This window comes from Trachypithecus francoisi, unplaced genomic scaffold (genome assembly GCF_009764315.1).
Source record: "Trachypithecus francoisi isolate TF-2019V2 unplaced genomic scaffold, Tfra_2.0 Lachesis_group6, whole genome shotgun sequence".
Lineage (NCBI taxonomy): Eukaryota > Metazoa > Chordata > Mammalia > Primates > Cercopithecidae > Trachypithecus > Trachypithecus francoisi.
The window spans coordinates 105,381,063-105,408,535 of NW_022681471.1; the positions used below are offsets into that span (position 1 = coordinate 105,381,063).

General features: G+C 34.5%; 1 protein-coding gene across 1 annotated transcript in view; it reads left to right on the forward strand.

Annotated features, from left to right (window-relative positions):
* Positions 1-27,473, forward strand: part of DMD (dystrophin) — a 2,224,438-nt gene that overhangs the window by 808,006 nt on the left and 1,388,959 nt on the right. Inside the window, 3 exon segments of the mRNA XM_033201414.1 lie at positions 2,460-2,642; positions 9,802-9,936; positions 12,724-12,873. Coding sequence (XP_033057305.1) covers positions 2,460-2,642; positions 9,802-9,936; positions 12,724-12,873 — 468 coding nt within the window.

A 27,473-nucleotide genomic window follows, 5' to 3' on the forward strand; every position in this document is an offset into this window, starting at 1 on the left:
CCAAGGACGCTGACTTTAAGAAGACCTGGTGTGAAATACTAGCAATGAAAGACGGCAGAGCATATCATAGATTCATGGAAAGAAACAAGAGCCACCGTTTTTATGAGGATTTGTGATGAAACTGTACCATTTAACTTTCTGCCTTTTCTCCTAGTAGAGAAATTCATCATCATCTCCTTTCCTCATATGTACCTGGGTTAATAAATTTTGCTCTTCCTTCTCCGAACCTTTCCCAAGATCTCAGCCTCTTATTAAACAAGAATATATGAAGCCTAAAAACCATGGAAAAATTGTTCTTCATTCTACATTTTTATATAGTTGCTTAGATTATTTATAATGAGTATAAATTGTAATTTTATTCATTAGACTGACTACAACATGCTCCTTCCTCAGCTCATGGAACATTGACACCAGCTTAACAGAAACTATGAGAAAGAAAGGATGTAACTCTGAGGATGATTTCCTTAAACTCTCTGAACCTCAGTTTTCTGATGTCCAATATAGAGATAACAAAACATCTGAGAAGGTTTGGTTAAAGATCTAATGAGGTAGCACTTATCACATGGCTGGCACAGAACACGGTAGCACATATTAAATGATGAATGGTAATCAAACTTGTTGATTATACTGTAATTACTAAAGTCAAAATACAATTTGTGTGAAAACAAATTCTATGCTCAGTGATGCCAAAAAGCTGGTTTATTTAGAATATTAAACTAAAGATTTCAATCAATTAAAATCGGTAAAGGTAAACATTCTATAGGCAAAACAATTTGCATTTTCTGACATAATGCACAATTTTAAGAAATTGTAGGACTAAATCCAAAGGAGTAGGGTAATTATGTTGACACATACAAAGGCATTTTATAGCTGACCTTACCCATAACCTGCCCATAAGCCCTTACCTTGACCACTGCATTGTATGCAGGCCCAACTTCTGGATTATAGAACCTGTGTTTGTTTACTCGAGGGCTTTCTGTGACCCCTGAATCTCACTTTTGCACTTGTGTCGTAGGCTGCAAGTACTGGGAAATTAACATTTCTCCAACAGCCTTCAACAATTAGGGAAGATGATTTGGAAATAATACCCCAACTCCTGCACCCCTGAATGGGATAACCCACAGGCTTATATTTCTCAGGGCTTTCTAACAGGATTAAACTCCAGTCATTAACAGTGATTAATAAATATGCCCTTATGGATCTCTCTTCCCTTTCTTGTCTCAATTCCCCATTCGGCTACCAGAATTTCTTTCACATGGCACATGTATATAAACTACTTACATTTGAAAGCTAATGTCAGGTTTGACTCCTGGAGGAACACAGACTAAAGATACAGTGTGTATGTGTGTATGTTCCTAAAATACCTGTACACATTGAAGTTAAGGGGTGTAAATGTCTCCCAACCAAAGACCACCACCAACTCTCTTGTAGCTGAACAAGTTGGGTTCATTACTTTTTGCAGTGAGGGAGAAGACACAACATGGAGGCCAGGGGGTATGTGAGGATGAAAAAAAAAAAAAAAAAAACTTTGTAGGAGTTGTGCTTGTGTTAGGGGATTTGAAGGAGGTTTAAAAGCTTTCCTTTGGATTGTTTGTCCTTAATGTGTGGGGATAGCTCTATGAGTATGGTATCTTGTCCAGAAGGAGAGAAGACCAGAATGAGGCTAAAGTTGTAATTGATAAAGAAGCAGCATTCATTCATACTAACCAGGATAGGGGAGGGTTGGGCATTTTGTGGTTTGGGTAATGTTGATGTTTTTGTCTGGATTCAGACATGATTATGGAATGATCTTGTTGTGGTCTTGATCCATTATGGTAACAAAGTGGCCTTTTCCAATGTAGAAATTCTGTGAGACAGTTTATTTCCCACTGGAGAAGACGAAGGCATAGCTGGGTATCAGTCCAGCTTCTGATATCAGGGGCTCCTTTTGGATTTCTCTTTCTCTCTTGTGTTTTCAATTCTTGAACAAAACTTTCTTTTATCAAAATATGTTCCTAAATACAGCATTAAGGGGACCTTTCTATGTTAAGTATCCTTTGACTTAAATGATATTTGTGATGGTTTCAATATTGTTCATGCAAGTAATTTATAAGTGATTTTGATTCTAGACTGCCAGATATTTGTTAACCTAGTTAATATCGAAATATTTTTTTGCTTTTTCCAAACAATTGTATTTATATCGATGTGTATATATTTGACCACAAATGCATACCCCCATGAAGACTACTTTTCAATCTATTCTTGTTAAAGATCTGTTGTATTTTCATAAAAATTTATTTCTTTAACTTTCCAATTTCAGCTAAAAACTTTATGGAAGAGACTGGAGTCCATATTAGATTTATTTTTGTAAATCTCATTCTAACTGGGATGTTGTGAGGAAGAATTATATGATACATATAAATGCATTTTGGATGTAAAGTTATTTTCATGCTATTAACAGAGTATTCTTTACTTTTCAGAGAGCTAAAGAAGAGGCCCAACAAAAAGAAGCGAAAGTGAAACTCCTTACTGAGTCTGTAAATAGTGTCATAGCTCAAGCTCCACCTGTAGCACAAGAGGCCTTAAAAAAGGAACTTGAGACTTTAACTACCAACTACCAGTGGCTCTGCACTAGGCTGAATGGGAAATGCAAGACTTTGGAAGTCAGTTGCTTTTCTTGGTCTTTATCAATTATGTGTCAATACATGGTCATATGGGAGGCATAGTGGTTAAGAACATGGATTCTAGCGTAAAACAACTTTGGCCTGAATTCCTCATTCAGGCACTTATAAGTTGTATGACTTTGGGCCATTTGCTTAACTTGTATAAACCTGTTTCCAGTCTGTAAAATGGGCATAATACATAATTCATAAGTTGAGAAAATGAAATGAGCTATTCCCTTTAAAGTACTTAGCCCAGTACTCAATATATGTGAGTAGCTATGCTTCTAATTATCATTACTATTATTATTCGGTCACAAAATCCTATAAATACATTTTCTCCAGATTTATAGACAGTGATCTTTATTTTTTCCTTTATTTGTATGTACATAAACTAAGTATCTTAGAGGAAGAGCATTCTGTAGAGAAGTATATTTTTACTATAATTGTCTTTAGTAATTTCTGTGCCCCATAGAGTTCTTTGTTAGACATGTTACCTAACCAGCTCTATATTTTTTATGTTTTGCATTATGTTTATTTATTATCACAAGTTCTGCTTTAACTTTTATGGATGCCTTACTGTCTAGAGTATGCTTATCTGAATTTAGATAAAGCAGGTGCCTCAAATGATTGCCATGTAATTACATCAAAAATAAGACCTTTCTTATGAAAATACTGCACCAAGGGGCACAAAACTTTATCCACTACAAATGCTCATGCTGCCAGACATTGCACATGAGTTGAACTTTAAGCCCCCTTCCTTCACACAGACTGAATTATTTTTGTAAATATAGTTAATAAGGTGTTCAGGTACCCCTTTACTTTTGAAAAACATTATTTAGTTTGCTTCAACTGTTGAGTGTTTGAGATTTAAAGACAGACACATTCAGATCATTAATAAAGTACACCTTTAAAAATATTTTAAAATGTATTTCTTGCTAAAGTACCCCATATATTCCAATACAGTATTATCATTTTCTAATTGTAAAATGTGATCTGAGTTTCTCCATTATCAGTTCTAAGCTCTTCTTTACTTATCCCTATTCTTTTCTTTTAAATTCAATTCACTCCTCAGACTCTTGAAAAGTGGCTTCTATATGTCAGGAAATATTATAGTTTCTAAGTATATAAAGACGTATCTCATGTATTAGTGTTATGTGAGTGTTATATAAAATATAACAAAGAACGGGAAAGGAAGGGGTGTGATGGCACTGTACATGTCTCAAGAAAGCCTCAATTAATTCACTAACATGTTACAATAGGGAGGGATTTTTTGTACCCAGGAAATGCTTTCTGTCAATATTTAAATAAAACACCTACTATTACTTTCTTATGTTCTTAATGTCCTTAAATAGGCATCATTGTTCCCTATTATTCATGTTGTTCATTTAAATGATACTCTGTGATTCATTAGAAATTTATATTGGAGTACATTTTCCAAAGGAATTTTTTTAAGTTTTTATATTAATAACAAAATTTTCAAGACCAATTATTGGATTATTTTTCCATTTCCTTCTCATCTGTAATGACATTTCTAACATTCCCTATTCATATTGAAGTTATCAAATTATTTAGTTACATTTTATTCCTTTTCCACTGGTTTGGAATATGTACTTTATCTTATAATATTTCTCTATACCTCTCTAACAATAATATGGTGGAAACATTAGCATAGTTTAACTTTGAAGCTACCTCTTCCATTTTCCACATTATTGTTGCCTGGTATTTCATTTTCACCTTATTTCCCCCAAATTAATCCATATAATTGCTGTTGCTGCTGATATTGTTTTAACTATTTCATATAATATTTATTTAGATTTACCGATGCTATTTTCCCAATTTTTGTGACCAGTTTTGCCTTTTGTTCTTCCCTTTGCTTCTGTGTTCAGTTTCTTTCTTGCTCTTTCCTTGAGTGTGAGTCGCAAATGTGTTCAGATTTTACATATTGAAAATGCCTTTATTTTGCCCAGAGTATTGGATAATGATGTAGTTGAGCAGGTAATTATGTGAGGACAGTTTTGTTTTTTTTTTAAACAACACTGAAAATACTATTTTTCTTCTGAAATATTTTCCCTTTAAGAAATCTGTCAAGTTATTGTTTCTTTATCATTTTCTCTGTTACCTTTAAATTTTCTCTTTGTTGTATATGGTCTGCAGTTTCACCCTATTTTGTCTTCTACAGTTTCACTCAACTTTGTCTATCTGTAAATTTGCTTTCATTTATACTTTGTCACTTGATGTGTTAACTAGAACAGATACATTATTTCTTTAGTGATTCTGCATTATCTTTGTGAAGATTTTCTTTTTCCCAATCTCTTCATTCCTTCCTAAGGGAAAACTTTCTTATAGCTATTAAGAGTATCCCCTTCCTATATTCCAGTTACTGGTTTCCCTTTAATATTATCTGTATTCTTATCTCTATCTGCTCAGTTTTGGATAGTTTTCTAAAATCTGTCTTCGAACTCTCAAATTCTCTCTTCAGCTGCCTGTGGCGTAATTTATCCTTCAATAGAGAAATATTCTCATCTTTATCTGTATATATATTTATCTATCTATATTTATGTATGTGTGTTTATATTTTTTCAAAAACATTTTCCATTTGTCAATATTTTATTGAGTTGTTTCACACATATGTTCTTTGTTATGGCTTTCTTCTTTTGTGTAGTTAATTCTGTGTATTCCTTTAAACAACTTAAACAGATACTATCTGTTTGAAACGTTTCAACTTAATGAGTAATAAACATGAAACAGTATTATTTTTTCAATAACTACACCCAACTCTGTCAAATTTCACTTTCTGCCTGGTAGTTGGCTTCTTAAACAATATTTCTCTCTGATCTCATTACTTTTTATTCACTTTTAGTTATTAAAATTTAATTTAAATTTAAGTATCATAACATATTCAAATATATCACAAGTTTAGATTAATCTGTTGCTTCAGCAATTTATACAGAGGCAGGAATGAGAATAAATAGCCTCACAGGGTCCTCCTCCAACCTAGTTTCTGGATACGGATCTACTGTTGATATAAGGGAAGATGAAGAGGGAAAAATATTCTCTTCATGTGAATGTCCTTATTTTGTTTGCCCACAATTGCTGTTCCCTTTTGTTAAAACCCACACCCGTCTGTAATGCCTAGTCTGTTGTCCCTTTTCTGTATGTTATCACCACTGACCTGTATCATTCTCTATAGACTTGACTTGTTCTGTTGAGGATCCAAATGGGCCTTATTCATATGAGCTTTGATCCCCCCAAAAAAGATCTCTTAGGCATTTATAGTACCTCGTAGTGTTTAACAATAATTTCAAGGTGACACTTGTCAACTGCTTTAAACAAAATGCTCTTGAATATTATATCTTTTTTTACCTATGCTTTAGTGACGCCCTGAAGTCTAACTTACCTACCATATCTCAACTCAGAGCCTGTGGGCACTGGAAGTACCCATACTCCATACCTTTCAGGAATGAGAAATCTGAAAGAGTTGTTTTTGATTCCTTCTTGGCCATACCAACAGCTTAACAGGAAATGGATACCAACCACCCCTTCCACCCAGTAGATGAGTGGTTTTGTTTTAGATCCTGTAAATAAAATGATTCAGATGAGTTTACCTTATCTATCCCCATAAAAGGCTGAGAAAGAAGAATTGCCTAACTATTCAAATTGTCTTCTCCTCACTTACCTCAAATGTCCTCCCATCAGCCCTCTCTGTTTAAACTAGGGCTTGTGCAAACAAGAAAGAGATGGTCTCCCAAAATGAAATATAGGCAACCAAGCCCTTTTATTTCTTAGATGTGAATTCCAGTTGCCAATCTCAAGCAAATAAACTCTGTGGGAAACATACACCATGACTCTAAGCATATTTATTGTACAATTCTCTAAAATTGTTCTGTTATCTTTATGTCATAAGGTATGGATTCTACCGTTTGTTACAACTAGTGACTCCCTCTAATGGAAGTGAATTTTCCCATGTGGCTTGTAAGGTTTTTTTTTTTTGTTTGTTTGTTTGTTTGCAAGCTCATCTATAGTAGGAATTGCCTTTACTGGAACATTTTTTTTTTCTTCTTTTTTTCTTTCTTTCTTTCTTTTTTTTTTTTTTTTTTTGCTCTGGGCTATTGAGTTTTTGTAGTGTTGCCACCAGGATTGTAGAGAATTTATGCTCTGCCCTCATGTGTGATACAAGGTTAAGTGTCCATTTGTTATGGGTGGATCTTTATTTTTCAGCCAAAAATCCCCCCAAAATGGCTTCCTTGCTAAATCACGATATTCCAATGGCTAGACATGTACTACTGCTTCTTTACAGGATGGGTGGCACACTGCTTCATTCTTTCCAATCTCCTGGCATGCCTCATTTCCCATCTCGAGTTAGTGTTAAATGCCCTAGCTTTGATGGCATATACCCTGTTCTGATATGCCAGTATTTTTCAAGCTTGGTTTTCTACTCTCTACTTTCATTCCCTCTTTTTCTTTTTCTGACACCTGAGGTTTTATATACATGTGTTACAGATCAGCTATTAATTAAAAATGTTTCCTTTATATTTTTAACATGCATTTTGATATAACTGAAATAGGATACATTGGGGGGTTACCTCATCAGCTCCATCTACTATTTTGAACAGAACTTTACTTTTTTATTTGTACTTTCCTTCAAAACCACTTTGAATCCTGTGATTTCAAAGCAATTTTAAGTTCCAAACTGTTAAGCTTAGCAGTTATTCTAAGTGGCTTTTAGCTCCAATTCAGGCTTCAAGGCTATATTTTATTTTGCAAAGGTGACCTGTAAAGCTGGTACATTCAGCCTCTCCAGCTGTGTCCTTCAGATGCATTGAGGACAGAAGAGGCCATCCATTCTGACGGTTAAATCAGCAAGGTAGTTCATTACCTCGATCTGCACCAAAGTTAATAAGACACATTACCAATCACGTCTCCTTGTCTTCAAAGCTCTAAGGTACCCTCAGGTATTTAAGAAGATATTTATATTTTCCCACTGGGATCTTTGCCCAGAATGAAGACAGCCTGTAGTCCAGCAGGAGCTGGAAATGACCCAGATTTAAGATTTCTATCACCTTTTAAAGCGAAATACTTAATTTCACTTTTTGCAATAAACTGTACGTAAGATACGAAGCAAGTATAAAAGGTTGGTACGTTTGCCAGGCGGGTGAGACTGATACTTTTCATCAGATAGAGATCTAATGCTCTGTGTCGTTGTAAGGGCTATGAACAAAGAGAACTTGGGGAAATTTGATTAATTGTTTAGATCCTCCTAAAATAAATCTTCTTTCAAGCCTTTAGTTTTGGTGGTAGGTAGTGAGGTGGGGGCAAATGGTAGTAAGTGTTGATGGTTGCTCCATTGTACTTACTGTACTTAATAGGTTCATCCAGTAGTTACAATTACAAAGCTAACAGAATATGACCATTTTTATATTTTTACCCTCTCTTGCGTCACTCTGTCTTTTCCCCAATAGACACAATCACCATGTAGACAGCTCCCTTTGTTATTCCTTTGTTTAAAAAAATCCACACACATATGAATGAAAAAACAATTGTGCTTAATTTCAGTATTACAGTAATGGTAAACTTAATATAGTTTTTTTTTAGGACTTGGTCTTTTCACCCAACATATTTGTGTCTGAGATTCATTCTTATGGTTCTTTTTGATGAAGTTTTTCATGGTCATGTCTGTATTCCCTGTTAAAAGATAATGGTGTATTTTTCTATTCTCCTTGCAGTGGACTTTATTTCCTTTATTTTTTTGATTACTAGAAAAAGTGCTGAAATGATCATTGTTGTAACAGTCTTGTTATCCAGGTTAAACACTTTCTCTGAGGATACGTATATCAAAAAGTGGAGTTGTTGTCTTGATGGGTATGTGAATGTTCACCTTACTTAGAATAACAAATTGTTTTCCAAAATGGTCTTTCCAGTACACACATCCACCAACAATAAATACAAATTTTTGTTGATGTATATCTTCTCTCACACATGGAATTGTCAAACTTCTCATTTGTGTCAATCAACGTGGTATCTCATTGTAATCTTGGCCTACGTGTTCTTGATTACTGATGAGGTTGAACATATCTTCAGGTTTATTGTATATACGTATTTCTCTTGAAGATTTTGGTTCAGGTCTTCTTTTCATTATTGATTGGGTTATTCATCTTTTTTTGACTTACTGGCATTATTTTTCATATTCTTATGTGTTACAAATGTTGCAATTGTTTTCTTCGAGTTTGAGGCTGTTTTTCAATTACTTGATGGTGTCCTTTGATGAATAGAAGGTTCTAATTTTAATGTAGTCAAATGTATTCATCTCTTTTCTCTATGGTCAGTTTTTTTACAAGATGTCTTACTTAAGATACTCTTCTCTATGCCAAAGTCAGAGATATTTTCTTCTATATTTTCTTGTAGAAATTTTCAAGTTCTGCTTTTTTATGAGTACTTCTGTATATAAATCATTTTCATAATACAAATCAATGGCCATTTAAAATAATCAAGCCTTTGAATTAGTACTAACATTTCTGATAATATACCTCAAGGAAATAATAAGAAAGTGGTAAAATAGTCCATATTCATGATGATGTTTACCATAAATTTATAATAGCAAACGAAACTGAAAGTAGTCTATCTAATAAATGTATATTGCTAAACTAAGATAGAGCCACTTTAATGAAGTCTTAGATTTTCATTAAAAATATGTCTTCTTAGTAATAGAGAAAATTGTATGATATAGTGTTTAGTAAAAAGAGTGCTAGTTAAACTCATTTAAATTTTAACTATCAAATTATATATGTTAAATTTCAGAGGAGGTCACAGAATACTGGTAACAGTGATGTGTGAGGGAGTTAGATTTACATATGTGCTTTTACATATGCTTTTATTTTTGTATTTCCCAGACTGCAATGTTGGTGCATATTTTTGTTTTAAAAAGTAAATTACTGTATTTTGAATTCGTCCATTATTCATGTAATAAAATGTTTTCTTATGACTTTTAATTATAGAGGTATTAGATGATGAAAATTACTAGCTGCATTTTAAATTATCTGCTACAAAGTAAGGTGAAAAATATAAAGTGTTGTGTTTTCAGAAGTTTTAAAAATGAAATGGCAAAGTTTCACATTTACTTTTTACCATAATATTTAATCTGTGATACATATTTCTTTCTCAGGAAGTTTGGGCATGTTGGCATGAGTTATTGTCATACTTGGAGAAAGCAAACAAGTGGCTAAATGAAGTTGAATTTAAACTTAAAACCACTGAAAACATTCCTGGCGGAGCTGAGGAAATCTCTGAGGTGCTACATGTAAGTTGTAAATTAAATCAAATGCTGATAATTTATATGCGTTATTAAAAGAGGTCAAGTACCAAATAAAGACAAATCCAAAGAAAACAACCCAAGAGAGTATAATTACTGTGTTATCACTCGGCATTGTACTTTGGACAAAGCCTTTGTTCCCCCTAAGAACCTTCTAGGTCACAAGATTTTGCAAAGGGTTTAAATAAGCTCTTACAGAGGAAATTTGCCTTTATTATATCACTAAGTTCTACATAGATACTTTACCTAATTTAATCTACCACAAACCTGCAAAGACAGTGTGAATAAACAATATCACTGCCTTAGGGCTACTCAGGATGATAATATGAAACATTATTTCCAGTTTAAAAGCTGCATGTATTGAATTGGAACATATTTTATACTTACTTAAAATCACAATTTACACCTTACAGAATGTTTTGAGTTATTAAATGGATATGCTTTAATATTGGAAATATATCTTTAAAATATTCATAAAATGTAAGTACACTTTTAAGTTTTACTTTGGAGACTTTTAATAATTAAATTTTAAATGAGTTTGCATTTATAAACTTTGACTTACTTCTGACATTTAGTCATTCAAGCTCTATGCATTTAGTGTACTTTTGACTTACCTATATGTAGTGAATATGTTGTTTTAGAGTATGTAGTATATGTACATAAAGCTATAAGTAGTATAGCCCCTGTGTAAATCTATAAAATAAGGAGCATAAGTTATTCAAGATGTGAAGAAAATGTAAAATATTTCTTTAGACAGAATAGAATTGTAATCCTAGGACATCAGAGCAGATACCTATGGATCATTTTATTCAACTTCCTAATTTTCAAAAGAAAATTATAAAACTGCAAAGGTATTAAAGTACAACAAATGAGATCTTCAGTGGCTTTAATTTTGGCCCTATTGACTAACCATGACTATAAATTTGTCATACTCAGAGAAGTTAATTGACCAAACATTTCTTGTGAATCAACAATGTGTTACATGTTCTAGAAAAGATGCAGTAAACTTACAGCACATTAATAAAAGGACAGTGGCCAGAATAGAAGATATGATGATGCTGTCATCCTATGAAATTGTCAAATTGTACATGGAGCACCATGCTGAATTCTTGATATCACAGTTTAAGTGATGCACTGAAAAACTAGGGCATGTTCAAAAAGGAATGTTAAGGAAAGAGAGAAAATTTGAAGCCATAATGAAGAGTATTTAGAAAAGATGGGGAAGAAAAAACCTTACCATTACTATTTACTATTTTAGGCAAGGCCCTCACAATGCCCACAACACAGATAAGCAGGGAGGAGGAGGATTACAAGTGCTCTTATCTTTTATTCCTGTCTTGTGGCCATAATTTCTGATTGTTCCTAATTCAGATAATGGAGCCAATAAATGAGATTCCACAGTGAAAAAATAAATAAACACATACGTAAAATTGGTTCTTTGGTAGTGTTGCTGATGCTCATCCAGGAGACATTTTGAGTGAAAAGGGCTAGATCACCATGTATCAAGGATAGAAAAACTGCACGACTTCTAGGTTTTCTTACAACTCAAGATATTTATAACTGATCCCTTAATTTTGCTTTGTTGCTTTTCATCCACCTTTAAAATAATTTATCAAGGTATATACTTCGTTACGTCTTATAAGTATCCATTAAAATTATTTACATCCATTTTGCAAATAAATATTTACAAAATTAAGATTTGTTAAAAATAATAAGGAATACAAATTATAAGGAAAATTATTAACATTTCATTGTTCTACTCAAAAATTTAATGGCTTTTTAGTATTTTACAGGTTATAGTGATGTTTTAAATATAAATGTATTTAGGAAGTCTCTATATTTTTATTTTCTTGGAACTTAATAGGAAAATATATTGAGGTTGCTCAAAATTCAAGAAAAATGCATAAACAGGAAAATTTACAATATGTATTGGAACATTTTCATTTCTTTAAAACAGGAAAACAGAATATTTAATAAATGTGTTAGAACATATGCCCATCGCTTATTCTACAGATATGTTTGAGGTCCAGTAAGATGAAATTGAATCCCTTGTTTTCCAGCATGCCTACATTTGACACTGAGATTCACTTTCATCATATTATCTAGCCAGGCAACTTTGTCAATTTTCAGCAGTATAGGAGATGGATATTATTGGAATATACATAAAAGAAAATCAGACAACGGCTTAGCTCACGAAATGGTCTTTGCTCACCACAAAAGAATAGTGAAGAGAAGTTACCCAGGATGAGGATGGTTCAGCCATATTATGAGGCGAGTAGGCACTCTCTTTCTGCTCTCTCTTCCTGAGCATGAAGGACCTCACACTCAGAGTCATAGCCTGCCATGCGAAGATAATTGTTACACCTCCAGGCCATGCATGTGCAAAAAAGTAGGAAGGGCAAAAGGATTCTTCTTGAGAGTACTCCTTTTCAAAATTGTGTCACTTGGACACCATTAGCTATCAGAGAAGCTGAGAATTTAGTGTTTTACCTCTTCAGGTTTTAGAGTTAGGGGACATCAAGGAAAAAGGTGGTTGTGAATCAAGTTTTAAGTTCTCAGTCCACAACACTGTCATAATCCCATGAAGATTCCTGTAGAATGACATCCTATTTTTTGAAGCAAAAATGCTCCTTGGTGTTTTTAATCCTAATTAAAATTTGTTTTAAATTGATTGTGACTTAATTATATGTAAATCAGAAGATACTGAGCATTGTGTGATAATTCAATGTATTTAGGAAGAAAAGAGAAATAGTAATTATTGCAAATGTGTTTCAGTCACTTGAAAATTTGATGCAACATTCAGAGGATAACCCAAATCAGATTCGCATATTGGCACAGACCCTAACAGATGGTGGAGTCATGGATGAGCTGATCAATGAGGAACTTGAGACATTTAATTCTCGTTGGAGGGAACTACATGAAGAGGTATGAAGATAAGTGAAAAATCTCCTTAATCTAGTTTGTATTAATGTATAGCAGATACAGCCTCTCAGATAAAATGAGCAATACTTTAAATATTAACTTTCAGGTTTCAGAGACAGTCCAAGGCCAGACACTGGGTAAATTCTTTACATGTGTATTATATCATGTGATTTCACAAAAACATTATAAGTTAGGATTTTTAAAAGGCAACTGAGACATACCAAGAATAGTAACCTTCTTGGGTCTACATACTCTGACCACAGACTTCTTTTTCCTGTTCAAGATAATCCAGTATGTGTGGGTATCCTTTCTTACTTGCTCTCTCATTTTATCCCTCTCCCTCTACTCCACACACATTTGTTATGTCACATGTAATCTGCTAATAATACATGCAATTCTGTTAGTACCCTGTATTATTTATTCTTCACAAATAACACTAAATTTCTTCTAGATAAATTTTCATACATCACATATGGTGTGATTTTTCAAATCAATTCTAAAACAAAATAGCAAATTTATCCTAGTCAGTGTTTTGCATACTCTCTCCTAAGGGTGAATTATTTGTTAAGAAGAAAACCTATTTTATAATAATGTTTAGTTTTATATTCACTTACTGAGTACAGCTTACTACAGGTGAGATATGGTTCTATGGTTTGATAATAAAAATTTCCTATCCTTCATAACTTATAAACATTGATTAGTTAAGGAAAAGTTATTGATTTCCTAGAATGTGCAAGACATAAAAACAAATAATATAAGGTATGAAGAGAAAAAGAATAAGGAGGGTAGTAACTAGGGGGGCATGCCAGAAACCATCGACTATTTAATGATTCATTGAATAGTCAGTGTCGGGGACCTTTTGACATGCCTACAGATTGAAGGGGAACATCTTGAGTGGGAAAACCTCTTCTCCAATTCTGAAGAGAAGTAGGTGAGGGTGGGGCAGATATCTGCAAATGTACAGGCAGCGGCCTCCAGTTAGGAATCCTGCCACTATATTTGGTGGGTGGCATATCCGTATTTTATCCAAATCAACATAAGGAATTGGGGATTGGAAAAGGGGAAATCCAAACAATCTCTTGATATCTTCATCATTGTTGCACTATTGCTGGATCTGAGTCAAATAGATATGGCTATGTGGCAAGTAAATTGAAGATCATTTCAATGTGGGTTTTGATATGGAATTAGAATGTGATTTTGTTTCTATTTGAATATTAGTGTCAGGTAGGAGAGAGCAGTTCAAGCAAAAATTAAAAGTTGTTGTAAAACTGACCTTGGCTTAGCTGTGAAAAGATTCATTTTTTTTTCTTTTTTTTTGAGACAGGGTCTTTCTCTGTCACTCAGACTGGAGTGCAGTGGCATGATCATGGCTCACTGTAGCCTCAACCTCCCTGGGCTCAGGTGATCTTCCCACCTCAGCCTCCTGAGTAGCTGGGACTACAGGTGCATGCTGCCACTCCCGGCTGTGTGTTTTTTTTTTTTTTTTTGTTTTTATTTTTGGTGACATGTGGTTTTGCCATGTTGTGCAGGCTGGTCTTGAACTCCTGGGTTCAAGCTATCCACTTGCCTTGGCCTCCCAAAGTGGTGGGACTACAGCTGTGAATGACCACACCTGGCCGAGATCCAACTTTAATGTTTGACATTTTTCAGTACTCATCTATTCTGTCCTTAGGAATAGCTTAGTCTCTAATTTTACCTTGGTATTAACTCTATTAATGTAATTATCTTACAATCCTTTATTAACACAAACTACTTATAACCTTCTATTTCAAAGGTTGTTGGTATAAAACCTGACATTTCCCCCAAATAAAAAATAATTCAGTTCAGCAGCATACCTTGGTTCAACACCTATTCTCTTATTTTCTGGACTGAGTTGTTAAAGCATAAAAATTTGAATAAGAAAATACTTGAAACTTGGGCTAGAGTAACCCCTTGTATTAGTCAGGGTCCAGACAGGGCACAGAAACCACACGGTCACTTAAACAGAGAAAGTTTAACACAAATAAGTATTAACTACTTACTGGAAATTAATTTTTAATAGAGAATAAAAGAGATCTCTAAAGAATACCCTAAGCCTGAGGAATAGTACCCAAAAAAGGAACTAATATGGAAAGATAGGAGCTTAACCCAAGGCTGGATTCAGACTTCTTTAGAAAGGGTGTATCTGCCTCCCATGGGATGGCAGAGAAGTTTCCTTCATTGACCCAATCCAGAACAAGTCTATAGCCAGTGGGCTGAAGCTAGTGTGAAGAGAATATTGGAGTGGAATGCTGACAAAATTCACAGAGAAGTAGCCTATGGTGGGGAACCATTGAATTTGCTAGAACGCTGGCTGATGTATTCATTGGACATGTTGGGAAACTACCTGTAGTGGATGCTGCTAAACTTGAGGAAATGAGGTGGGGCTCCAGGAAGCTGCCTATGGATTTGCCACCCATCCTCAACTTGCTTATTGGGTACCCATAGAACTTGTCAAACAAGACCCATAGTGTTGCTGGAAGTCTTTTGGGTAAAGCAGGGGGGTGAGGTGAGCCTTACTGGGCATTCCATAGGCCAACCTAGAGGCACAGGATTGAAAAAGAATTGAAAGCACACTGGAACAGACAAACCTCTACCTCCCCCATTGTCACTCCAGCACCCTTTACTGATAGAACTTAATAGCATACCAGCTGACAAGGGGAGAAATGTTCCCATATCAAAACCAGGATTATGTTGAAAGGCAAAAAATTGATAACTGGCAAATCCCTCTGTAATTCACTGGCTATGTGATCTTGAGTAACATTTTTAAACTTCCATTTCCTCATCCTGTTTCATGGGGGTTTTTTTGTAAACAAAATATAAAATACTGCACTTAAAGTACTTACTATGGTTCCAGGAACATAGTATATATTCAATAAATTATTCAATAAATTTAATAAATTATTATCTTTACTAGATCATATGCTAGGGTATCAGCCCTCAAAAAAGTGTGTGTGTGTGGTGTGTGTGTGTGTGTTTGGGTATAAATATATACATAATATTACATATGTGAATATATCTATAAATAAATAAATATGTGTGTGTGTGTGTGTGTGTGTGTGTGTATCCCTCTGAGGGCAGTGATAGGTAAATAAATGCAGATAGTACAATATGAAATACAATGAAATGCACATGCCTCCATTAGATAAATAAAATGCTAAGATAGATAAAACGGATTTTTATCACCCTCTAAGCCTTAAAATCAGAACCTCTCCACTTCAACCTCAATGATCAATTAAGTAGAGTGTTAAAATAACAATAAATCTAAAATAAATAAACTTGAAACTATTATCAGTCCTAGCTGTGTTTATATTACATATTTGGCCAGTAATTTGGAGTTGTTTGACAATGAAAATAAAGCATATGTAGTCTTTACCACTTTCATGAAAACCACATTGTGTTAAACATGATATCCTTCTCAAATTCTGTTGTATCAGCATGTAATAAACTGATGTGACCTTAAAGATACAATGTTAAATTAAAACAATGTGTAATAATAGGACTTTTGTATTTCTCAGGCTTTGCTCAGCACTTTGATCAATTCCAAACTACTTAGGTAATAAAGACACAGCTAATATTTTGTTAGCTAAATCAATCCTTTGGATATTTCCACTATCTAGTTAGAAAGACTGGTGTTTTGATGCAGTAGAATGAGCCTTGGGATAAATTATCTGAGGGGCTGAAGAAACAAAATGATTAAAGTAACTGAGTTTTTAAATCAATTTTTAAAAATCTTGTACATTAATGTGTTATAATCAAGAATTCTGAATTTGTTTTAGGCCATGATTTTCTTGATTTTTGGTTGATTAAAGAAAAGCAGTTTTTATTTTATTTTTATTTTCTATTTTTATTTATTTTTGAGACAGAGTCTCTCTCTGAAGCCCAGGCTGGAGTGCAATGGCACGCTCTTGGCTCACTGCAACCTCTGCCTCCTGGGTTCAAGCGATTCTCCTGCTTCAGCCAGTTTTTCTACTAATAAACAAAGTGCCCTTTAATTCGAAGACGAACCTTAACCCATTTTTAAAAATCAATTAAGTGCCTATGTCAGAGGTTTGCGAGGTTTTTATATTGCCTACCTAATGTTTCTTATAGCTGCAATTATGCAGAACTAAGGTAACATTCAATTGCCTGTTAAATCAATCAAACAGCCAGACTTTTATTGCCTATGAATATTTAAAAGAGATTCACAAGATCCCATTCCTAATTTCAGAGTGTGAGTTTGCATTCAAATAAGTAATAAATTATTTCCATCACTTCAAAAGGCATCTTTCATTCTTGATAATCATATGGCAGTATATTTTCTACTCAGAGTAATGATTTGAAAGATGGTTGGCAAACCAGGCAACATCTCCAAAAGACATACCAAATCATATAATTTTTACGACTATTATAATAGCTTTATTCTCTAACAGGATAACCAAGCAGCCAAAGATGTTTCAGTAATGCAACAAAATGAATAATAATATTGGTAATAGTATTTGGTTACAGAGGTCCAGGTACTGTTTTAATGTCAGACATGTATTTTCTCATGTAGTTCTCACAATAGCCTTATGATACAGGTGGTGTTTGTTTGTTTTTGTTTTTTTTCTTTTTTTGAGATGGAGTCTTGCCCTGTTGCCCAGGCTGGAGTACAAGGGTGCAATCTCAGCTCACTGCAATCTCCGCCTCCCAGGTTCAAGCGATTATCCTGCCTCAGGCTCCCAAGGATTACAGGCACATGCCACTATGCCGGGCTAATTTTTGTATTTTTACTAGAGATGGAATTTCACCATGTTGGCCAGGCTGACCTCAAACACCTGCCTTCAGGTGATCCACCCTCCTTGGCCTCCCAAAGTGCTGAGATTACAGGTGTGAGCCCCCGCACCTGGCCGATATAGGGTTTTTTATACTCCCATTCTATAGAAATGGAAAGGATAGTAAAGGCCCTAGGAAGAACCGATTGAGCATTTAGACCCATCTCTTTACACTTGAAGCCTAGGCACATGACCATTTGGCTATACTACTTCCAATCTCTGTGACCCTTTTCATGCATTAAATATAAAAACTCTCTGCTAATAAGTGAATATGGCAATTAACTAGCTTCCCAATTTTTAAGGAAAACTTAAAACATGACCTTAGAAATATTAGGGCTGACTAATTAAAATAAAATTTAGAGTCTTAAATATTAAAGTCACACATTTAGAAGTCCAAAGCCTTTACCACTTCTCTTGATGAGTGATTATTTCACCTGTTTCATGGATTATTAATGCCCCCATTTCAGTCACTTTCAAAGATGACTGTCAGTTGTTTTGCCTGACATGAAATAGCAAATATACTAAAAGAGAAAATAATCGAAATTGGTTAATTCTACTGAAATAGTAATGTTTATGATAGACTGCTAGAGAGACCTATTAATTTTTCCTGGTAATTATGACTTGGAATTTTTCCTTCAGTGTCACATCTGCCTTAGCATAGATATGCCAGAATGGAGAATATTCCTTGAAGGAAGACTATAAAGTAATCCAGGAAAATAAGTGACATATTATGCCTTATTAATTTGTCAATATGCTTATTTTTAGAAAATATCTATCTATAATAAGAGAAATAGCCACTACTTGTTGAGCACAGTTTTATGTCAGTCCTTTTGCTAAGCAGTTAGAAGCAACAGCAAACTTAAATCCCACATTTGTTTTATGAAATAGATTTGATTGGCTTACTTTACACATGTTGTGATAGGGCTGACTTCTGTTCTCAAGGGCTAGGACAACTAAGTCTTCTATAATGCCCTCTGCAAAGCACCGGGATGCTGGAAAATGTCTAGTAGATATATTTTATTTTGCTTTCAAGGAAGTATAAGTAAACTTTAAAAGGCCAGGAAAAAAATCAGATGAAACTGAAGTCATACCGTAATATGACTATGATCACTGACTTTTGTATTTCCCTGGAGTTAAAAACTAATACTGGGAACCCCAATTTTAGGTGAATTAAGTCATTTGGTGGAAAAGAAATATCCTCTGGCTCAAGAAAATGGGGAAGCTAAACACAGATTCCATATAAAACTGGAGTTCTCTCAGTAAAATAATGGGCAGAGAGACTTCTATCTGCAGAGAGAACAAACATAAAAAGGCATCTCTCTTCTCACTGTGAGTGAAAAGTAATAGTAAGAATAATTATGATAATGTCACCTGAAAATGTGTGTAGCCTATTCTTGTAAGGTGAGGAACTCTTAATTGTATATTATCACAAGAGTAAAGAAATATCCAACAAGGGATTAAGTCAAAGTAGCACCAGGTTAGGAGCGTCCTAATATTAGTTAGAAGGAAATGCAATTCTTTACCACGAAAAGTGCCCTCAGTGTCCTCACAGATTAAACACGGAAATTTGAGCTCAACATAAACACATAAACACACACACACACACACACACACACACACACACAAGAAAAGCCGTCATGAAGCACAGTCAGCCCATAAAACAAAGGGTGAGTTTACTTCTAGAATTTCAGATATTAGAGTTGCAAGATGTATAGTATAAAATAAATAGGTAAAATATTATAGAAATAAATGTTATTGAAGTTTTTAAAAAATAAAATATTGTAAAAATGGAATAAAGAAATCAAAATTAAACAACTAAAATTAAAAATTATAAAATGAATATATTATATATATACATATTAGTTGAAAGAAATGAATTAAGAGAAAACTAAAAGATAATGTACAGACTGTGTTACCAAAAACTAAGGAGATGGAAGATGTGAGCAAGAAGGTAATAGATACAGGGGTGGGGAATAGAATATGAACATATAACTTATCTCAATGGGAGTTTTCAAAGAGGAGAATAAAGAAAATGGAGATTGTTATTACTCAGTGTAAAAAACCAGATAATCCAATTTAAAAGTGGGTAGTTAATCTCAATAGACATTTCTCCAGTGAAGACATACATATGGCCCACATATATATGAAAAAGGTGCTCAAAATCATTAATCATCAGGGCTATGTAAATCAAAACCACAATGATGTATGTCTTCACACCTGTTAGAATGGAAACTATTTAAAAAGAAAATTGAAAGATGGCAAGTTTGGCAAGGATGTGGAGAAAAGGGCCCCTTGTACCCTGATGGCAGGAATGTTAATTTGTGCTGACACTATGGGAAACAGTATGGAGATTCCTAAAAAAAAAAAAAAAAGACAAAACTTAAAAATAGAATTACCATATGATCCAGCAATTCCACTTCTAGGGATATATCCAAAGGAAATTAAATCAGAATGTCAAAGAGATTATCTGTACTCTATTGTTTATTGCAGCACTATTTACAATAGCAAAGATATGGAGACAACCTAAATGTCCATTGACAGGTGAAAGGAAAAAGAAAATGTGGTATATACATAAAATGAAATATTACTCAGCCCTTTAAAAAGAAGCAAATCCTGCTGTTTGCTGTAACAACATGGATAAAGCTGGAGGACATTATGCTACATGAAGTAAGCCAGACATAGAAAGATAAATAATACATGATACCACTTATATTATGAATCTAATACAGTCAAACTAATGGAAGCAGAATGTGGAATGCTTCCTGCCGGGGGCTGGGGGAAGGAAAAAATGGAGAGGTATTTGTAAAAGGGTACAATGTTTAGGTTATATAATATAGATAATTCCCAGAGATCTACTGTAAAGCATATTGCCTGTAATTAACAATACTCTATTTACTTAAAATTTGCTAAGAGAATAGACCTTATGTTAAGTGTTCTGTTACAGAATAATAATAATACTAGAACAGGAGGAAAGTTTTGGAGATGATGAATAGGTTTATGTCATAGACTGAGGTAATGTTTTTATTGTTTTATATTTATCTCAATTCTCAGCAAATTGTATATGTTAATTATATACAGCTTTCTTGTATGTCATAAGAATTTTTTCTAAAAATTGGAGATGGAGGCCGGGCGCGGTGGCTCAAGCCTGTAATCCCAGCACTTTGGGAGGCCGAGATGGGCGGATCACGAGGTCAGGAGATTGAGACCATCCTGGCTAACACGGTGAAACCCCGTCTCTACTAAAAAATACAAAAAAACTAGCCGGGCGAGGTGGCAGGCGCCTGTAGTCCCAGCTACTCAGGAGGCTGAGGCAGAAGAATGGCGTGAACCTGGGAGGCGGAGCTTGCAGTGAGCTGAGGTCTGGCCACTGCACTCCAGCCTGGGCGACAGAGCGAGACTCCATCTCAAAAAAAAAAAAAAAAAAAAAAAAAAAATGAAGATGGCGTAATATATGAAGGATATTAAAGGAAAATTTTTGAGAGCCAGTGACATAAGCTATTTAAACAGAAAGCACATTATGTAACAGGCAAAAATAAATAAATAAATACAAATCCAATCATCAGACATATCACAGTGAAAGTGCAGAAATCCAAAGACAAATTTATATTAGCAGCCAGAGGTGAGATGGATAACCTACAAAGGAGTGAAATTTAGACTGACATTAGACTTCTTATCTACAACAATGAATAAGAATAAAGCAATGGAAAATATTTTCAAGATATTGAAAAAATTACTGTCAACCTAGAATTCTGAACTCAACAAAATTAGTTCTTCAGAGTAAGAGGAAATTGGACATTATCAGAGTGAAAGTGAGATTTTACCCCAAGAGACCCTTACTACAAAAACAACTAAAATAAGTCCTAAGAATTAGAAGTAGTAGAAAAATAAGTTGTAAAGGTTTTAGATACAAGTAAGTATAATGAAAAACTAGTTAAGCTTTTAAATACAAAAGGCATTCATTGCATAAAATATATAAGAATATCTAATTTGCATTTACAATAATTTTGATCTAAAATACTAGATAAGAACAATATGGAGGGGAAGTACAGTCACAAGCCCTTTTATTTAGAAAGAGGGTAGAGATAGTGTCTAAATCTCGACTTTATTATGCTGTAATAAATTGTCAGGGATAACCACTAATGGAGCATCCAGCTTGCAAGCAGTAAAAGAATGATCAAAGGAACAGTTTTCAATCAATATGCAGTGAAGCAAGAAAGAAGGAAAACAAATCAGAAAAATATGAGATGAGCATAAAATAAAAGATAAGATGGTAGAAAATAGATATAGAAAAAAATAGATGGTAGAAAAGTACATCAGCGGCCGGGCGCGGTGGATCATGCCTTAATCCCAGCACTTTGGGAGGCCGAGGCAGGCAGACCAGCCTGGCCAGCAAGGTGATACCCGGTCTCTGCTAAAAATAAAAACAAACAAACAAACAAAAAACTATCCAGGTATGGTGGCAGGTACCTGTAATCCCAGCTACTTGGAAGGCTGAGACAGGAGAATCATTTGAACCCGGGGAGTGGAAGTTGCAGTGGGCTGAGATCGTGCCATTTCACTCCAGCCTGGGTATAAGAGCAAAACTCCATCTCAAAAAAGAAAGAGAGAGAGAGAAAGAAAGAAAAAAGAAAAAAAAATACATCTGTAGTCCTAAAACTATTTGCTCAATACATTTGTTGTAGAAATGTTCAGAATAAAGCATCAAAATTCAAAGTATATTGTTTTTAAGAAAGGATTAATCAATAAAAAGCTTAGACACCTAATTTATTTCAAGCAAAATAGACATTATGGTCAATATCATTATTAGGCAAAAAATGGAGCAAAATATAACAGTTCTAAAACTTGTACATACCTGGCCAGGCATGGTGGCTCACGCCTCTAATCCCAGCACTTTGAGAGGCTGAGATGGGTGGCTCACCTGAGGTCAGGAGTTCGAGACCAACCTGGGCAGCATGGTGAAACTCCGTCTCTACTAAAAATACAAAAATTAACAAGGTGTGGTGGTGCATGCCTGTAGTCCCAGCTACTTGGGAGGCTGAGACGGGAGAATTGCTTGAATTTGGGAGGCAGGGGTTGCAGTGAGCTGAGACTGCACTCTGCACTCCAGCCTGGGTGACGGAATTAGACTGTGTCAAAACAAAAAAATCTTGTACACACCTGGGAAAATAACTTTAAAATACATAAAGCAAAAGTTCACAGAATAACAAGAAGAAATACACAACTACATCAGCATGGTGGGAAATTTCATAATGCCTTTTTCTTTCAAGACACCAGACAAAAGTTAGTGAAGGCAGTGATGATTAACAGTTGATAAGTTGGATGTAAAGACTGTATAGAGAACCCCAAATCAGAGTGTAAATTTCGTCTCAAGTACATAGAAATGTCAATACATTTCACGTGCTCTTAAATTTGTACTAAGTTAGAATCAATAGTAAAAACTTGACTAAGTAAATAATTCATGGGTCAAAGATGAGGTCAAAATGGATAGTTAAAATTCATAGAACTGAGTGATAATACAAATTAAAATTAAAACTAATTGGCTCCTGTTAATTTTTATAAAAGAGAGAGAAGGACTGAAAACTAATGAGCTAACTGCCCATCTCAAGAAAATAGGGAAAAGTATGATAAATGCAGAGAAAGTAAATGGAAAGAGAAGAATTCAAGAGCAGAAATAAATAAAAACAACATGGAATCAATAAAATTTAAATGCCCATATTATGTTTTAATTAGACAGATCAACTGAGAAGGAAGTAAAAAAATACACAGTTTTAAGGAAGAAAATGTTACAACTACAGTTATAACATACTTTTAAAATGTAGAAAATACTAGAAACTATGCAAATACATTTAGAAACTTAGGTGAAATGGATGAATTTGTAGGAGAATATTGCTACAAAAATGATGAAAGAGGATATAGAAAGCCTGAGGAGACAGAAATTTAATCACATTTAAATGTCTTCCTACAACGACTACATTAGACTGAGATTGTTTTACATTCAAATTTGAACACAGTTTCTAGGAATAGATAATTCCGATCATCAACAAACTCAGAGAGTAGAACATATGAAGCGGTATACATGTCTGGAAAATACAAGGTTAGAAAATATTTTTTACCAAAATCAGACACAAATGAAACAGGAAGGAAAACCCTATACCAATTTCAGTCATGAATTAATAAGGAAAAGTTCTGAAACAAATTATTGGCCAACTGGATCCAGGTGTGTATGAAACAGTGCTTAAATTTAATGTTCTCCCTTTCCTTTCTATATTCACTCTTTATAATACCTTATGCAATGTCATGGCTTTAAATACAATTTACATGCTAATTATTCTTAAAATATTATCTCTGGCACAGACTTTTGCCCTTAACTTCAGACCATATGTCCAGCCTCCTATTGTGTATTTTTCTCTTTGGATATCTCACAGGCTACTCAAACTTGACATACTCAGATAACAGCTCCTATCAAAGCTACCCAACACCGTTTTCCCCATCTTTGTTAATGCCATCTCATTCCTGAACGTTCTCTTACCAAAACTTCTAAAGCGAACTTTGGTTCTTGTCTGTCTTTACCAGCCTTCTCTTAGCAGATCTGAAAGATGATCTCAGCAGATCTAAACGTCATCTAGTGGGCAATGAGAGACATATTTTTTTTGTATAATCAAGTTATTTTAACATCAGTCACACTAGGCCCACTTTTATGCTTGCTGGTACTACTAGGTAGGGTACTACTAGAAAGAAATATCAAAACTTGTGGCCTCTGAGAATGGCATGAACCCGGAAGGTGGAGCTTGCAGTGAGCCGAGATAGCGCCTCTGAACTCCAGACTCCGTCTCAAAAACAACAACAACAACAACAAAAAAAAAACTTGTGGCCTCTGGCTATACATAGGCTGTTGCCATAAAGAGATGGTATTAAATCTATGCTCCAGATGATTGAAGAAGCTAAATATCTAAGGGGAAAAAAAGGCTGACTCTTCATCTGTTTTACTTCTAAGATATAGGTATTATTTTCAGCAAAAAAAAAAGTAGTCCAAAAAAGATGAATCTGTATACTAAATTATTGATCAGATTACCCTTAAGGACTAAGGTTTTGGAGATGTTCAACTTTAATGTGAAGTATATGAACAAGATGAGCTGTGTTTAAAGAGTAACATGTCGTAAGCTACTGAGTTTTCTCTAAAGTGGTAGAATGCTAGCAAACCAATAACAACCCAAGTTCTAAAATTTAACTCCCCCTCCTGGGACATAAAAATACTTAAAATAATTTTGAGCTCTTTTCTTTCTGAGTTGTTCATAGATAAAATGCAGGACCTAGAACTTAAAGCAGGGGTCATTACTAGCTGTTATTTCTGTATTTTTTTTCTTTTATGTTGGGGGTGTATATGCAGGTTTTTTATATGGGTAAACAGTGGGTCATGGGGGGTTGGTGTGCAGATTATTTAATCATCCAGGTAATAAGCATACTACCTGATAGGTATTTTTTCTGATCCTCCCCTTCCTCCCATCCTCCATCCTCCAGTAGGACCCAGTGTCTGTTTCCTCTTTGTGTCCTTGTATTCTCATTATTTAGCTCCCACTTACAAGTGAGAACATGTGATATTTACTTTTCTGTTTCTGCATTAGTTTGCTAAGTATAATGGTCTCCAGCTCCATCCATGTTCCTGCAAAGGACATGAACTCATTATTTTTGTGATTGCATAGTGTTCCATGGTGTATATGTACCACACTTTCTTTAGTCTACCATTGAGGGCATTTGGGTTGATTCTCTATCTTTGCTATTGTGAATAGTGTTGCAGTGAACATACGTGTGCATGTGTCTTTGTGGTAGAACAATTTTTATTCCTTTAGCTATATACCCGGTAATGGGGTTGCTGTGTTGAAAGTTAGTTCTGTTTTTAGCTCTGCCAAACTGCTTTCCACAAGGGTTGAACTAATTTACACCCCCACCAGCAGTGTATAAATGTTATTTTCTCTGCAGTCCCGACAGCATCTGTTGTTTTTTGACGTTTTAATAGCCATTCTGACTGGTGCGAGATGGCATCTCATTGTGGTTTTAATTTGCACTTCTCTAATGGTTGATGATATTGAGCATTTTTTTCATATTATTGGCCACATGTGTGTCTTGTTGTGAAAAATATGTGTTCATGTCATTTGCCCATTTTTAATGGGATTGGGTTTTTAAAATACATTTGTTGAAGTTCCTTAGAGATTCTGGATGTTAAACCTTTATCAGATTCACAGTTTGCAGAATATTTCTCCCATTCTGTAGTTTGTCTGTTTACTCTGTTGACAGAGTTCAACAGAGGAACTCTGTGAGGAAGTTTAGTTTAATTAGATCTCATTTGTCAATGTTTGCTTTTGTTGCAATTGCTGTTGACATCTTCATCATTAAATCTTTTCCCATTCCTATGTCCAGGATGATATTGCCTAGGTTATCCTTCAGGGTTTTTAAAGTTTTGTTTTGACATTTAAGTCTTTTATTCATGTTGAGTTGATTTTTATATATGGTATAAGGTTTTATTCTTCTGGATATGGTTAGCCAGTTATCTCAGTACTATTTATTGAATAGGGAGTCCTTTCCTCATTGCTTGCTTTTGTCAGCTTTGTCGACGATCAGAAGGTTACAGGTGTGTGGCATTATTTCTGGGCTTTCCATTCTGTTTCATTGATCTGTGTGATTGTTTCTGTACCAGTACTGTGTTGTTTTGGTTACTGTAGCACTACAGTATAGTTTGAAGTCAGCTAACGTGATGCCTCCGCTAGCTATATTTCTTTGCTCATTTCCCATTCACTCCTTCTCTCATTAAATATCGTTGCCATGTTCCAAAGTGAGGAGGAACAATTGTGAGATTAAAATTTGGTGAAAGAGAAAATGGCCAGGGGAAATAGAGGCAATAAGTGTGTGATGATGAAAAAATGAGAAAGAAAGGCCGGTAACTGAAGTTGAATAGTAATAGGGCAGAAAAGATGTGTTATTGATTTTCAGGATAATAAAAAATTAAGCATGTTTGTAGTATAAGGGAAGATCCAATAGAAAGACATAATATATAATAGCAAAGTCTTACAAGATAGGATGCATAAGCAAAAAAATGGAAGGATTGACTTTGGAAGTGGAAAGAGAAAATTGAGATAAGACAAGGATGTTTTGAGGTGGAGAGTAGTAAGTTTGAGAAAATTTATCCACCAAGGACTTCATCCCTGAGAAATAGCTAACTCTGTTTTCAGGTTGTTTAGGACTCTTTGCATGGGAAAGGGGGTTGGGAGAATGGAGAACTGGTACCTCTGAGGAAATGAGAATGAAAAGTATTTGGAATAGGAGCTCTTTTCTTTTAAAGATCCATTTAAAATCAGGAGAAGTGTTAGAGAATAATATCGTAGACTCAGTAGTAGCCAGTGCAATTATTCACAATGGGAATAATCATTTATCTGACTTTCTCCCGTGATTTTCTACAAAATAATTTTATTTAAAACCACACACATACAGCCACATAGAAAATCAAGAGTGAAGGGACTTTTCTTTGTGTTATCTTTTATTAGCATCTCCAAGGTGTATTTGATTATATTCTGAAACAACTAGGATTCTAGTCTGAAGGCTTTTCTTCCAGTTATATTCATATTTGCAGGTCATTCATTAGCTTAATGCCAGTATGTCACAGTGTCCTAGTGCCTCTAATATGAATTTCATATATATATGTATAAAATTTTTTTTTTTTACAATCTTTCTAACCTAACCAATTTAATTCAGATTTTTATTTCAGTCTTTTAGCTGTTGGCTATTTTTTCCCAAAGTATC